Source organism: Lolium perenne, chromosome 3 (assembly GCF_019359855.2).
Source record: "Lolium perenne isolate Kyuss_39 chromosome 3, Kyuss_2.0, whole genome shotgun sequence".
In the NCBI taxonomy this organism is placed as follows: domain Eukaryota; kingdom Viridiplantae; phylum Streptophyta; class Magnoliopsida; order Poales; family Poaceae; genus Lolium; species Lolium perenne.
The window spans coordinates 209,780,837-209,796,743 of record NC_067246.2 but is presented as its reverse complement, the minus strand read 5'-3'; the positions used below and the strand labels follow the sequence as shown (position 1 = coordinate 209,796,743).

The window sequence follows — 15,907 nt, the reverse complement described above, 5'->3', positions numbered from 1 at the left end:
TACATCTGTATATAACCTGCAAAAAAGAACGATTCTTATCATTAAACACTTTGTCATTTCTACGTAGCCGTAGCGACCATAAAACGGTAAGCACTCCCACCCTAATAAGCATTCTAAACCTACAATCAATACCATAAAAACAATTATCAAAAATATTGGCTACACTAGTTGAAGAATACAGATCATAAACTATTTGGATGCATAACCATATAGATCCAGCAAAGCGGTACTGCAAGAACAAGTGTTTAATCGTCTCATTGTGATCACGAAACACACTGACTGCTTGCAAGCCAATTGCACTTAACAATGTTATCTTTGGTTAAGATTACCCCTCGACATAAATACCAACCAAAAATCTTAATGTTTGGAGGTATTTCCATCTTCCAAAGATGGCCCGAAAATTTATAGGAAACTGGAAACATATTTTTCTTGCTAGTTCTCTATCATTTGACGGTTGAAAGACATCTTTTTCGAAACTGGAAACATATTTTTTCTTGCTAGTTCTCTATCATTTGACGGTTGAAAGACATATTTTTTGGGCATGACGGAAATTTGATCCACTGCCTAATCAGTAGATTGATGTGATTGCTTAGAACGACAACGTGCAGTGCAGCCCTGCATGCAGCAGCACGCAGTGGGTGATCAAAGTGCACACGGTTGAAGGCGCGATACTGGCCACAAACGTGATCAACTGAATCATTTGTCCGATCTCCAAAAACGAAGCTGAAGGCGTGATCGACTCAAGTATTTATCTGATTTTCCATCTGACGTGTTGTAAATTGTGATGGCCTGGGGAATCCACGAGGATCCGATGATTGTCATCAAAAGGGTGTTTGTTGTTGGACATTTGCACTTTTGCAACCATCAGAACAGAAACTGGCTTGTTATAGTGTTGTCCTCTTCCGTTTCTTCCCATGCTATACGTGATTAACGAACCGTGTGGCACACTAGTTATACACCACTAACAAGCAATCTATTTTTGTTTCTTCAGGCAATGGTACAAACTACACAACCTTTTTCATGAGTGGACACAAGTGTGGTTTAGCATGTTCCTGCATCCACTTTTCCAATCGATCACATAGTACTTGCACGGAGACATTGACTTTCAACAAATTTTACGGGTGAATCCACCTTATAGCAAAAGGGGAAAAATCCACCTTGGGATAGAATCACCCCGTCCTGATCTGACGGCTCACAGAAGTCCGCCAACGGTGAAAATGATCATGTAGCTCTGTTCTAGCCACCCGGCCGAAGTTTATAAATGGACCCAAGGCGCCGCACTGTCCACAAGCTCGCAGGGCAGTCTTCTCCTTCCTTCCTCAGCACAGTTGAGAGTGAGTTCTTTTTTTCTCGCCGGGGTCGAATAATTTAGGAAAACTTACCATCTTCTATGTACTGTGATCTAGCACATCTCTTGTTAGATTGTTTTCTGAACCGCAGAGCAGTTTTGGTCGGTTTTTGATTTGATAGCGAGCCAATGTTTTCTTTTGATTTCAGTCTAGTTATGTGGTTCATCGACTTGAGGTTAGCACTAGTATTAATATTTTATTAGATCTGATTTCTCCTAAAGACAAATTGCCATGAGTAATCTCTCTCCTACAATTTGCAGCTCGCAGCGCAACCATGGGAACGGGCCGCGTTGCGCTCCAGCACCTACTCATCCTCTCCGCCGTGCTCATCCTTGGCACGCCCTCGGAAGGTCTGGTCCGCATCCCGCTGAAGAAGCTACCGTTGGTCCACGAGAACAGCCTCGTCGCCGGAGAGGATGCTCAGAGCCTCCTCGCACAGCGCCACGGTCTCGTCTTTAACAAGGAGCCACAGCCGCAGCCAAAGAGTGATATTGTTATATTGAAGAACTACTTGAACGCTCAGTACTACGGTGAGGTCGGCATCGGAACACCGTCGCAGAACTTCACCGTCATCTTCGACACTGGCAGCTCCAACCTCTGGGTGCCCTCCTCCAAGTGCTACTTCTCGGTGCGTGCCCCCGTCTTGTGTTGCCTGCTGTTGTTCAAGCCATCAAGGTTTCATACAGTTTGGTTGTTTATCATAGCACTAATATGGAGCGTACGTTTTGGGAACTTTTACTGCAGATTGCATGCTACTTGCACAAGAGCTACAGGGCCAGACGGTCGAGCACGTACAAGAAGAAAGGTTTGTTATCCGAACACATATTGCCCACGCACGGTTAGGAAATAGCTTACGGGCCAAAAATAAAATACTTGTGATGCACCACTAAAGTTCCACGTTGCTGGTATTTGCCCAAAATATCAACGGCATCGTAAGTAGTGATAGACCACTAATAAAAAGGTTATTGGTGGCATACTAGCAAAATAGCATGCATGCCACTAGTATTTTGGATTCAAACTGGGACACTTCTAAAGTACCGGTGGCGTGAGACATTGTCGCACACTGCTAATACATCATTTGCTCTTGTTATCGGGCCGCGTGCGACATTGCTATTACCTGCCTCCCCTGGCGTTGGTGATTTGGCACGCCGCTATTACCTGTCTTCCTGAAGCCCACCGAAGAATGATCACAACCTAGCGAGCAAGCCCACTCCGACGCCCTAGGGCCATTGCCTTTTTTTTCCATCTACACCCCGCCGTGAAAAATTCTCTCCTCTGGCTCACATCTCTCTTCTCTCTTTTCCCTCACTCACATCTCTTTCTCTATCTCTCCCCTTGGTTCATCTCTCTCCCTCGTCCCAGACATCACCATAACCAGCATCGGAGCCAGCTGGGTGTAAGGGTGGGGCGGCCCCACCCTAAAAAAATTCCCAGCCCATCTATCAGCTATATAAAAGAATTAAAAAAATGCAAAAGACCAAACCTAACTTAGGCCTGCCCCACCCTGAAAAATTGGGTTGGGACCACTACTGCCATGACATCACACCGCAAACACTAACTTATGCAAGATTATTGCTAACACCATGAACTCCTTTGGCCCGGCCACCACTCCGGCCCGCAAGATCCGAATCAGCCTCCATGGAAATGCACGCCACTGGAGTACTCCTACACTTCAATGATAGCACCAAGATCCAAGACAAGCTTCTGATAGGGGACTGCAATAACGGCTCCTTCATCCCTTCCCTCTCCACTGGTGGAAGCAGTAGGACCTCGCTAGCAGCGACATGTTGTACGTCTAGGGTTTGGTCGACGGGCTGGGCCTGGTCCGCTTTTTTTGGGCCTACTATGGTACTGGTGGCATTGTGAATGTTTGTACGTCAATAACTCCTACATATGGCGTGGCACACATACGGCGTTGATAACATTTATTAGATACCAGCTGTGTGGCACTTGCATGCCACTAACCACGAGTTTTTTGATACGCTGCTGTTAGCCTTTTTTCCTACTAGTGTGAGGTATGCAATATGAGATGATGTTATACTAATACATTGTCCACGGAGTTTCTTCAACTAGGCATTAATCATATGTTTTAGATTAAACTGTAGCAACCAGGTAACTGCTGTTTTTCGTGACTATAATTTTCATTTCGAATCTTGGCAGGAAAATGGGTATCAATTCATTACGGAACTGGTGCAATTGTTGGCTATATTAGCCAAGACAGTGTGCAAGTTGGTGGTGTAGTTGTGAAAAATCAGGTTTATACGCTGCATCAGAAGGGCATATTTATTTTGGCTATCTAATGATGTACATCCCATATATATAATTTTATTATGCTACCCTATTAGGATTTTATTGAAGCTGCCTTGGAACCAAGTATTTCTTTCATGCTTGGAAAATTCGACGGTATTCTTGGTCTTGGGTTTAAAGAAATCTCGGCCGGCGGTGCTGAACCTGTGTGGTGAGCAATGTTGTTTGACTGAATTTCTCAGTTTTTCCTATTTGGTAGCAATATCAACATTAGATATGACTATTTTAATTTATGTGTACCATTTTAGTGTGGGTTCTTATAATTTACTGGCATATTGTATCACCAAATGTGAAGCATATAGCAAGATTTGTTATCCTTAACATCACAAGCAAAATTATAGGTATAACATGGTTAGCCAAGGTCTGGTTGGTAGCCCTGTTTTCTCATTCTGGTTCAACCGACATGCTGGTGAAGGGAAGGGAGGAGAAATAGTTTTTGGAGGAGTCGATCCTAATCATCACAAGGGAAGTCATACCTATGTCCCTGTTACTAAGAAGGGATACTGGCAGGTGAAACTCTTCGGTTTAGTTGAGTAATCTTAAAATTCAAGCAGCGGTAATTAGTTTGTGCTCATAAGTTTTGGCCCACTTGCTGCAGTTTGATATGGGCGATGTCTTGATTGGAAGAAACTCCACAGGTGCTAACATGTCATTTTGTCAAGAAAATCCATACCCAGTATGTGCTCGTATATATGTACAAAATGGTTTTAATCATTTTTCTTATACTCCTGTTTGTATCAGGATTATGTAAATCTGGTTGTGCAGCAATAGTAGACTCCGGAACTTCGTTGCTTACTGGCCCCACGGTATGCCTGTGAGCTCTATTCATGTTTATGCCCATAAACAAGGAAAAGAGCTTTAATTAATGCATGTAACCTTGATTTATAGATAAAAACTCTCAATCAACTTTCCCAGTAACACAAATGAGACATGTAAGATTTTTAAGAAAGCTAAATTAACTTTCTAAAAAGCCTTACATTTTGAAACGGAAGTGTACCTTTTAGCAGAGAAAATGTGCATGGTAAAAGTAAACGTGTATGCTTTGAATCCTTTGATCGTTTGTATATGTTTCTTTTGATTGAATTATGGTATTTACACTTGAAGAGCAAGCACCGTAGAAAACTTGAAATATATAAAGAAATACCTTTTGCAATTACCAGCCCTCAGAAGAACACCCAATAGATACATTACATACTGTGAAGATTAGCGAAACGGAACCTAATAGACCATTTAAAGCATAATGCGTTTTGAAGCTTTAAAGCATAGAATGTGTAATGTCTTTGTCCACGGGCCCACGGCTCATAGTTTTGGATCTGGTTGGTGCATTTTTCATTTTTCTCGTTTAATATTTGTGTGTCTTGTGACTCGGTATTGGAATGTATACAGGCGATAATTACTGAGATAAATCATAAACTTGGTGCACCTGGAATAGTGAGCCAAGCATGCAAGACCGTTGTTTCTCAGTATGGGCGGCGGATCCTGGATTTGCTGCTAAAGCAGGTTTGCACATTTCCAAAAGTTGCATTCTAGTTTGATTAGTCATACGTAAGGCTTGTAAAATCTATTTTTTTGGGGGTCTACATATGATGCAGACGGAGCCAAAAAAGACATGTGCCTTAGTCGATTTATGCCCCCTTGGTGGATCTGATGGTGTAAGGTAAGAGTTGACTACCCATGTATCTTTTGAACTTGTGCATGCTTTACACACCATAGAATAAATTTAAATTAGCACTTTTTTTCGAAATGGAGAAAATATCGTCTTAGCTTCTGCATCCAAAGGAGCACACGGCTTTTTTTTATTAGATTATTCACAAAACCTTACAAGAATCAATCTCGAAGCAACCTTACTATACCTACAGTGGGATGAAGAGGGTGACAATACACCAACTCACATCATCCAAAAAACTAAATTCCTTCCCAAAACTACCCAATAGCAGATGAGAAGCACATCCAGTCGAGCAGACTCTCAACACACGCCAACGCACACGCTACAGAAGTTGCTACCGCCGTCTTCCTCGACTTCATCTTCAAGAGAGATCAACGCATTAACCTTGCAAGACCTACCGTCGATGGCAACATGACGCCAGACGGCTCCACCATCCTGCACGCATACATCATCCTGCATCTGTCGTCGATACCCTGCGGCACCATGCCACTGCTCAGCGCCAACAATGTGGTAGATGAATACCACTCCACCGACATCCGCCAACATCTAACAGCTGCTCCAAAAATGATGCCCCAAGAGGTAGAACGACGCAGGGCGCGCCGCCATCGTTCCATCCGTAAGACCCGGACCTAGGGTTTCCCCCGGAGCAGCACGAGTGAGAGACTGCAGACTGCGACGACGATGCCTTCAAGAAGGTAGCGGCGTGACACGTCGCCATCGTCCGCCAACCGAGGTCAGAGCACGGTTTTCACCGGCTGCCGCGCATCCCCAACTCTCCGAGTGTAGTGCCAAGACGGGCAAAGATGACGCCTTCGTCAAGGTAACGACGTCGACCGACGCCACCATCATCCGCCAAGACCGAGGTCGAGGCTCAGTTTTCACCGGCCGCCATGACACCCCGGACTAGATCACCATTGCCGGAGACGTGTGTGAGATCCCATGATCCCCCACACAGGACTACCAGCCTGGCTGACCACCTTCGACGAAGAAGATGACCACCACCACCATGCCCGGGGCTGTTGCCCCAGGTTTCCTCATGACGTGAGAGATGCCCACGAAACGCCTCACTGCCGAGGAGGCAGAGGCACAACATGCAGCCCCGGCCCAAACGGACCAAGATCGGACCCGATCTTTACAGCCATCGCCCGGCCGCCGCATGCAGATCAACGCCATGGCCGTCGCCTCCCTGCGCCGCCGCATGAAGGAGAAGCCTGGCCGGACGCCGCCGCCGTGCCCTCCGGTCGTGGGGGCGAGAGGAACGGCCACCGCCGCCACCATGCCGCAGGACTTTGCCCGGCAGCGCTTCCGGCGACGGCGGCGGGGGAGGTGGGCGCCCTAGGGAGGACGAGGAGAGGGCTCCAACGGCTGGGCCCCGCCGCGGCGCGGTGCCGCCGACGCGGGGGGAGAGGTTAGACTGCGAGGAGGTGGGTACAACTGTCTGAACCTACGCGGGCAGCTGGAGTAGTTATCCACGGTAGAACATTGGCCATGCCCTTATGGTCGAAGACTGGTGTCCATCAGTTTCTAGTGACCATTGGTACTGTGACGACCAAAGGCCTTCTGGTCCTCACACTACTGAGGCCCCATCAGGCTCCCGCCAACCTTTCTCTACTGATAGGTGCTGGTTCGCCCATCAGCGGCAAACTATGGCACCACTGGGCTCGGGCGGCAGATAGCCAATTAGTTGAGACTGATTTTTCAGCTTTAAATTAATAAAGCCACAAACGGCCACCGTTACACTGACACTTACAAGAACTGCTGGGATACCAGTTTATAACAACCGCATAGCAAAAACAACAGAGATGAAAAAGACAAGCTACACTAACTAGGACTAAACACTAGCTAGAGAGCTTGAGCTTGTCGAGCAGGCCCAGACATCTGTTGGGAGGGCGCGGAGTTGGAACAGACCAAAACCAACAAATCTCCCTTGCAGCATCAGAGCACGCCTATGACCGAAGAAACGAAGTAGCCTTCCTGCCTCGAGAAACCGAAGGAGGAGGGCTAAAAGGAGACGCCTCCAAGGAGGAGAACGGCGCCCGAGGGCGTCGTCGTCACCCGCAACGGCCGGAGCCTTGCCGAGCTTTCGCCCTAGCCCAGCCACCACCCCTAAAAGCACGACCTTGACACTCATCCAACGACACATCGCGCCCACAACGATAAGAGAAACCACCGGCATCACCCGTGGCATGGCACCACCTAAGACAACCACCCCTGGGTTTCTAGGTAGCCGACCGAACCGGGCAATCCACCGTGTATATGAAGATGAGACGAAGACGGCGGCGATGAGCTCAAGGAAGGCAAAAGAGTGTGCCTAAAGACAAAAAAGACAGCCTAGCCCCATCGGAGAAGCGTGCAAGACGTACACGGTGGCAGGATCCGGCTACGAGAAAAGAGGGACATTTTGGTGTCGCCTCCAAGAAGGAAAACGGCGTCAAGAACATCATCGTCACCAGCAATGGCCAATGCCTTGCACGGCTTTCGCCGACGTCCCATCCTCTCTCGGAAGCCAGCCACCGCCATGAGATCGCAGAGAAGGAAACAGCGCCAGCCCCGCCGACAACACATCAGCGAGGGTTGTCTGCCCAAGGAGACGAGGTGGCCAAACCCTGAGACACCTGCGTCAAACTCATCACCAACACCAACCAGCCGGATCGAGAGAGCCCCCGCCTCTAGATCGAGCCTTGGCCTGTGTATGCCGCTCCAGTCCAACCCAGATCATATCATCCGGTGGAAGATGTTCCGATGTCCACATCAACACACAACGCCTCGCCAAAAGCAAGACGGAATGACGGCGAGAGACGGGTGCAGCCGCTGCCACCCCCGCAACACCTGCAGCGGGCCGTCGGAAGACACCCACGAACACCACCCACCCATGGGCAGCGTCGCACACGCTGTCGAGGACCCCGCCTCGGCAGCCAAGCCCGTTCCCCGTAGCACCACCAAAGCGGATCGTCGACCACTGGAGGAGGGCGCCAGGTTGACCGCATGCCCCCGCCTGGTCAGATCTGGACGTGGCCAGCCATGGCGGCCGTCGCCCACCCCACCGGTCGCAGCGCAGGAGCATGGAGGAGGTGCCTGGAGATCACGGGCCAGCGCCTGCGCAGAGAAGAGGGCTCCGGCGGTGCCGCCGCCGCTGGCCAAGACGGGGCAGGTCCCTCCTGCTACCCGCATCCAGGCGAGATGCGCGAGCTCCCCGCCGCCCCTTTCCCCGGCGCTGCACGGACTTGTCCGGCGGCCGCCTCTGGGGGCGATGGGAGGGAGGAGACGGTGGGAGGGGACGGTGGCGGCGGGATCTAGGGTTTTCGCCCCTCGGTCGCCTGGAGGGGGCGACGCGAGGGGACGGGACCAGTAAATTCCGAATCTCTTTGAGTTGAGACTGATCAGAAGAGATCATTTCTGCAGTAGTATTAATTTCCACATTTCGCAACATACCGAAATTCGTTCTTTTCCCGGAGTTAGTTTCCGTAGCTGGCATTGAAGAAATATGCGTCCTCTGTCCTGAGATGTCTCAAATTTTTCTAGATTCACATATATATACACTAGAAATGCGTTTAAGATACATGCGTATCTGGATAAATTTGTGACAAGTAATTCAGTATAGAGGAAGTAGTATCTTATAGTTGAAGAACAGAATTGCATGAAGTAGGTTTTGTCTCCCTTTGACCATTCGCATTGTTTTCCTTATGACATGATGGTTGACATTGTTACTGTTTCCTCATGTACTGTATTGTAATTGCAGCGCTGGTATTCGAAGTGTCGTAGAAGATGATGGTGGGACATCAGAAGGTGTTCTTTTGTGCAAGGCTTGTGAGCTGGCTGTTCAATGGACGATGAACCAAATTGCTCAGAATAACACTCAGGATTCTATATTGCAGTACATCAGTGAGGCATGTTTCCTATATTGCAATACCAATGCAAGAATCACATTGTTATACATTTTAACATACTTTGTCGAACTTATTTAACTTCGCAGCTATGTGACCATATTCCTAACCCTATGGGAGAGTCATCCGTGGACTGCACAAAACTTGAATCCTTGCCTGACGTCGCCTTCTCCATCGGAGGCAAACAGTTTGTGCTAAAACCAGAACAAGTAATGTTTTTTTTCCAAAGTTATTTTACCTCTCGTAATGTGTGAACGGGATCCATATTTTCTATCAGTTTTAGCATTTTATTAAACGTCATTTTTATTATTAATAAGTTTCGAGATGTTTTTCCCACTAACTTTTGAAGATTCAGTCCTTAGATCCATGGAGAAGAGCTAAAAGTTACACTAGATTAGTTTTTTTTTAGATAAAAGGCATATAATGCCCCGCTTTTAATTAGTAAAGCCACAAACAGGTTCATAGGATTACACACACGAATACAGCCCTCCACAAAGGAACAGGGGCTAGCAAGTTACCAACAGGACACGCACAAGTTTAAGATAACCAGGCTACAACACACACCAAAAGCACTTCAGCTGTTCGCGGCACGAGTTGCAGGAGAGTAAGTCATGTTGAAGAGTTGCTTCATCATCCCGATCACCCTGTCCATTAGCTCCAGGTCTTTACTTCTTGTAATCGGTCGCCATTCCTGTAAAAGGACAGTTTTAAACACACAATCAGTAGGTTGGTTTGGGAACTCCCCTTCTATAGAGAACTTATTTCGGATCCTCCAAAGAGCCCAACTTTGGGCAGCAAAAATAATCCAGATAAATTTTCTAGCTTTTCCCAAAAAGAACTCAAAATCTGGAAAACTGATTTGGTTTATGCTGATGGTTCTCATACATTCAGATTTGTATATTGAGTTGCTCCAGTTTTCTTTCTAGTAAACTGATTTGGTTTCACTTCTGATTTCTGTTGTTCAGTACATACTGAAGATCGGTGAGGGTGATGCTACCCAGTGCATCAGTGGATTCTCAGCTATGGACGTTCCTCGTCCCCGCGGTCCTATCTGGTAAAATTATACACGTCTTATGTTCTCACGCCTTTCTTGGAGTTAATAAAAAGTTGTTTGGCAGTTTCAGAGTCTTAGGAATTGTTAAGAGGTGTTTGGGATTTCTTCTTGTATAAGATTTATCTCCAGAATTTTCTAGGAGTGCTAAAAAACTTCTGAAATACTGAAAGCAAATGCTTCAGGAACTTGCTGTCCTTTCTCTGACAATGAGAACTTGGTGTCGCAGGATCTTGGGCGATATATTTATGGGAGCCTACCACACTGTCTTTGACTATGGAAAAATGAGGGTTGGGTTTGCCGAGGCAGCATAGGTGGTGGCTGGATGAGCCGCGGAAAACCAGTCCTTCAGGTCGGTTTGATGGCGATCGGCAAAGCATGAATATGCATATATGGCATGTTGCTTAATAATGAGCGTGTGATCGAACATACTAAGCATGTTTGTTATCCTGGACATTGATGCAATGCAGGCAGACTTTCATCATAAACTGTTGAAATATTGGACCCATACATATTGGTCCATACTTGATTTCAGATTTTCCTATAAATCTCAAAGCCCACATAGTGGCAGCCTTGTGAGTTTGAGCCAAGCTGGTGGCAGCTCACTAGGGAGTGGCAAGAGGTGGAAAGTTTAGTCTCACATGGAAAGTTGGGAGGAAGTTAGACCACCTTATAAGGTGGGTTGTTCCACCACTAGTAAGTGAGTAAGAATAGGAGTGGTTCACACGCGCTCCTCCTCCTCCTCGCCCGCTCGTCTCGACTCGACATGTCACTTCACTTCACTTCACTTCGAGTCGCTCCCGGACCGTGGGCTATCTGTAACCGACTCGAAACGTGCGTGCGACATGGCGTGGCCCACGTTGCCTAGGGTTTCCTGAGCCTATATAATCTCCTGCTCGGCTACCGTAGAAACACATCTAATACATGAGTTAGGGTTTTGCCACCTCTCTCTGCTTGCGCCGCCATCGTAGCTTACTCCACCCCGCGCGCCGACGTGCATCGGCGAACGGGAGAGCAGGTCTCCGGAACCGCTCGTCCTTGCGATCCTGTACGGGAGAGGGCGAATTAGGTTTTTGGGAAACGCTCTGCGCGACTGCTCAAGTTGTTCATCACGGGTCGCCTTACGTCCCCATCGTCAACAACGTTGTCATCAACAACGTTACTGCTGCGACATCGTCTGCTACACCTTCACCGCCACCTCTACCAGATCGGTACGTGCGACATATCTCGATCAGTTTAGTGATGGATGTTGTACTGTTTGCTCTGCTACTGTTCATGTTGATCATTGCATCTAGTATGTTCGAGTTTCACATGTTAGTAGTTATTGTCGTCATGTTTAATATTCTGGAATTAATCATGGAAATTGTGCCTAATTATCGAACAATCCAAAAACCTAATTGTAGGCAATTTCCTACAATTAGCGAATCGAATGAAAACGCAGTTTGATATGCTTCAGCTTCTTATGTGACCTTGGTTCTTGTGCATTAGCGATGGCACCCATGTTGTCACAATAGATGACTAATGGGTCCAATGCACTAGGAACCACACCAAGCTCAACAATGAACCTCTTCATACATACCGCTTCCGATGAAGGCTCCAAAGCCGCTATGTATTCCGATTCAGTTGAAGACTTCGCCACCGTGCACTGCTTGGACCTCATCCAACTTACTGCAGTACCATTCAATATAAACACGTACCCAGACTGAGACTTAGAGTTATCAGGATCAGTGTTCCAACTTGCATCGGTGTAAATGGTTACAACGAGCTCTTGGTCACCGCCATAACAAAGAAACATATCCTTAGTCCTTTTCAGGTACTTCAAGATATTCTTGACCGATGTCCAGTGTTCCATTCCTGTATCACTTTGATATCTGCTGGTCAAATTAATAGCATGTGCGATATCCGGTCTAGTACACAGCATGGCATACATGATAGAGCCTACTGCCGAGGCATAGGGGATCTGGTTCATCCTCTCTCTTTCTTCTGCCGTAGCTGGACCTTGAGTTTTACTCATGACCTTACCTGGCAAACATAGGAAAGAACCCTTTCTTGCTTTCATCCATTCTAAACTTCTTTAGAATCTTATCCAGGTATGTACTTTTTGAAAGCCCTATTAGGCGTCTTGTTCTATCCCTATAAATCTTGTTGCCTAATATGTACGCTGCATCACCAAGGTCTTTCATTGAAAAACACTTATTCAAATAACCTTTAACACTGCTTAATAGTTCTATATCATTCCCAATCAATAATATGTCATCTACATATAATATCAGGAACGCTACAGAGCTCCCACTCACTTTCTTGTAAATACAGGCCTCTCCATGAGTCCGTATAAACCCGAAGTCTTTGATCACACTATCAAAGCATCGGTTCCAACTCCGGGATGCTTGCTTCAGTTCATAAATGGAACACTGAAGTTTGCATACCTTGTCAGCATTTTTAGGATCGACAAAACCCTTGGGTTGTACCATATACAACTCTTCCTCAATGTCACCATTAAGGAACGCCGTTTTGACATCCATCTGCCAAATCTCATAATCGAAAAATGCAGCTATTGCTAATAAAATACTCACAGACTTTAGCTTCACTACAGGTGAGAAAGTCTCATCGTAGTCAACTCCTTGAATTTGTCGGAACCCCTTCGCGACAAGTCGAGCTTCAAAGACAGTAATATTACCACCAGCATCTGTTTTTCTCTTGAAGATCCATTTATTCTCAACAGCCTTGCGGCTATCAGGTAAGTCTACGAAAGTCCACACTTGGTTATCATACATGGATCCCATTTCGGATTTCATGGCTTCTTGCCATTTGTTGGAATCTGGGCTCATCATTGCTTCCTCATACATCGCAGGGTCTTCATCATTGTTATCCACAATCATGATATTTAGACATGGATCATACCAATCAGGAGTGGTACGCTCCCTCGTCGATCTACGAGGTTCAGTAGCTTCCTCGTTCGAAGTTTCATGATCATTATCATTTGCTTCCTCTCCTATCGGTGCAGGCTGCACAGGAACATCTTCCGGTACTGCGCTACTCTGATCTACGAGAGAAGGTTCAATAACCTCGTCGAGTTCTACTTTCCTTCCAGTCACTTCTTTAGTGAGAAACTCCTTCTCAAGAAAGGATCCGTTCTTGGCAACAAAAATTTTGCCTTCGGATCTGTGATAGAATGTGTACCCAATAGTTTCTTTAGGGTATCATATGAAGATGCATTTCTTCGCTTTGGGTTCTAGCTTGTCAGGTTGTAACTTCTTTACATAAGATTCGCAACCCCAAACTTTAAGGAACGACAGCTTAGGTTTCTTCCCAAACCATAATTCATACGGTGTCGTTTCAACGGATTTAGATGGTGCCCTATTTAAAGTGAATGCGGCTGTCTCTAATGCATAACCCCAAAACGATGATGGTAAATTAGTAAGAGACATCATAGAACGAACCATATCTAAGAGAGTTCGATTACGACGTTCGGACACACCATTGCGCTGTGGTGTTCCCGGCGGTGTCAACTGTGAAAGTATTCCGCATTTCTTTAAATGCATGCCAAACTCATAACTTAGATATTCGCCTCCACGATCAGAACGCAGAAACTTAATCTTCTTGTTACGTTGATTTTCTACTTCACTTTGGAATTCCTTAAACTTCTCGAAAGTTTCGGACTTATGTTTCATGAAATAGATATACCCATATCTACTCAGATCATCCGTGAAGGTTAGAACATAATGATAACCACCGCGCAATGCTACACTCATTGATCCGCACACATCGGTATGTATGATTTCCAATAAGTCTGTAGCTCGCTCCATTGTACCAGAGAATGGAGTCCTAGTCATTTTTCCCATTAGACATGCTTCACATCTATCAAGTGACTCAAGAAGTCCATCGGAATAAAGTTTCTTCATGCGCTTCACTCCAAGATGACCAAGACGACAGTGCCACATATAAGTAGAATGATCATTTAATTTAATTCTCTTAGCATCAATGTTATGAACATGTGTATCACTACTATCGAGATTTAACAAGAATAAACCATTCATCTCAGGCGCATGACCATAAAAGATATTATTCATATGAATAGAACAACCATTATTCTCTAACTTAAATGAATAACCGTCTTGCATTAAACAAGATCCAGATATAATGTTCATGCTCAACGTAGGCACTAAATAACAATTATTAAGGTTTAAAACTAATCCCGAAGGTAGATGTAGGGGGAGCATGCCGACGGCGATCACATCGACCTTGGATCCATTTCCAACGCACATCGTCACCTCGTCCCTTGCTAGGCTTCGTTTATTCCGTAGTTCCTGTTTCGAGTTGCAAATGTGCGCAACCGAACCAGTATCAAATACCCAGGCACTACTACGAGAACCAGTAAGATAGACATCTATAACATGTATATCAAATATACCTTTCTTTTTCTTGACAAGGCCGCTCTTCAGATCAGCCATGTACTTGGGGTAATTACGCTTCCAGTGCCCCTTCTCCTTGTAGTAATAGCACTCAGTATCAGGTTTAGGGCCAGCCTTAGGCTTCTCAGGAGGCGCAACAACTTTCTTGTCGCCCTTCTTGAAGTTGCATTTCTTAGGTTTGCCTTGCTTCTTGAAACTGGTGGTCTTGTTGACCATCAACACTTGGTGCTCTTTCTGTATCTCAATCTCAGCAGATTTCAGCATGGAGAAGATTTCAGGTAACTCTTTGTTCATGTTCTGCATGTTGTAGTTCGTCACAAAGTTCTTATAACTTGGTGGCAGTGATTGGAGGACACGATGAATACCCAGCTGGTTAGAAATCACTATCCCCAAGTCACTAAGCTTCTTTGCATGCCCGGACATAGCGAGCACGTGCTCACTAACGGAGCTTCCCTCTTCCATCATACAACCAAATAAGTGTTTCGAGGCCTCATAGCTTTCCACGGCCGCATGAGTTTCAAAGATAGCTTTTATCTCATGGACCAGCTCATAAGGGTCGTGGTGCTCAAAACGCTTTTGGAGCTCCACCTCTAGGCTGCACAGGATGGCACACTGAACTTGAGAGTACCGAGTCACCCGAGTCTCGTAAACATTATTTACTTCCTCAGATACTGCAGGTGGTGGTGGGGGATCTAGCGGTGCTTCGAGCACAAATTGCAGATTTCCACCATTGAGGAAAATCCTCACATGACGGAACCAGTCGGTGAAGTTGCTACCATTGCTTTTAAGCTTTTCTTCCTCTAGGATCTGGTTAAAATTTATAGAGGGGGACGCCATGATCTACAACATATTTGCAAAGAGTTTAGACTAAGTTTATGATAAATTGAGTTCAAATTTTAATTCTTAAATTAACTAGGTGAACTCCCACTCAAAACTACATCCCTCGCATTGTCTTAGTGATCACACGAACCAAATCCACTACACCAATTCCGATCATCACGAGAAAAGATGTAGCTTCAAAGGCGAACACTCAAAGTGTTCATCATATCATTCATATGACTCATGCTCTACCTTTCGGTATCCCGTGTTCCGAGACCATGTCTGTACATGCTAGGCTCGTCAAGGCAACCTTAGTATCCGCGTGTGCAAAACTGGCTTGCACCCGTTGTATGCACATGTAGAATCTATCACACCCGATCATCACGTGATGCTTCGAAACGACAAGTCTTAGCAACGGT

At 46.0% G+C, this 15,907-nt stretch overlaps 1 protein-coding gene across 1 annotated transcript; it reads left to right on the top strand.

Annotated features, from left to right (window-relative positions):
• Window positions 1–988: 988 nt before the first annotated feature.
• LOC127343213 (aspartic proteinase oryzasin-1) lies at window positions 989–10,805 on the top strand. The gene is made up of 14 exons (XM_051369329.2): window positions 989–1,334; window positions 1,610–1,977; window positions 2,094–2,154; window positions 3,510–3,604; window positions 3,695–3,807; window positions 3,998–4,166; window positions 4,255–4,294; window positions 4,398–4,462; window positions 5,043–5,156; window positions 5,249–5,313; window positions 9,062–9,209; window positions 9,296–9,415; window positions 10,172–10,260; window positions 10,487–10,805. The coding sequence occupies exons 1-14, from the start codon at window positions 1,262–1,264 to the stop codon at window positions 10,569–10,571; spliced, it is 1,605 nt and encodes a 534-aa protein (XP_051225289.1). The 5' UTR covers window positions 989–1,261; the 3' UTR covers window positions 10,572–10,805.
• Window positions 10,806–15,907: the final 5,102 nt, after the last annotated feature.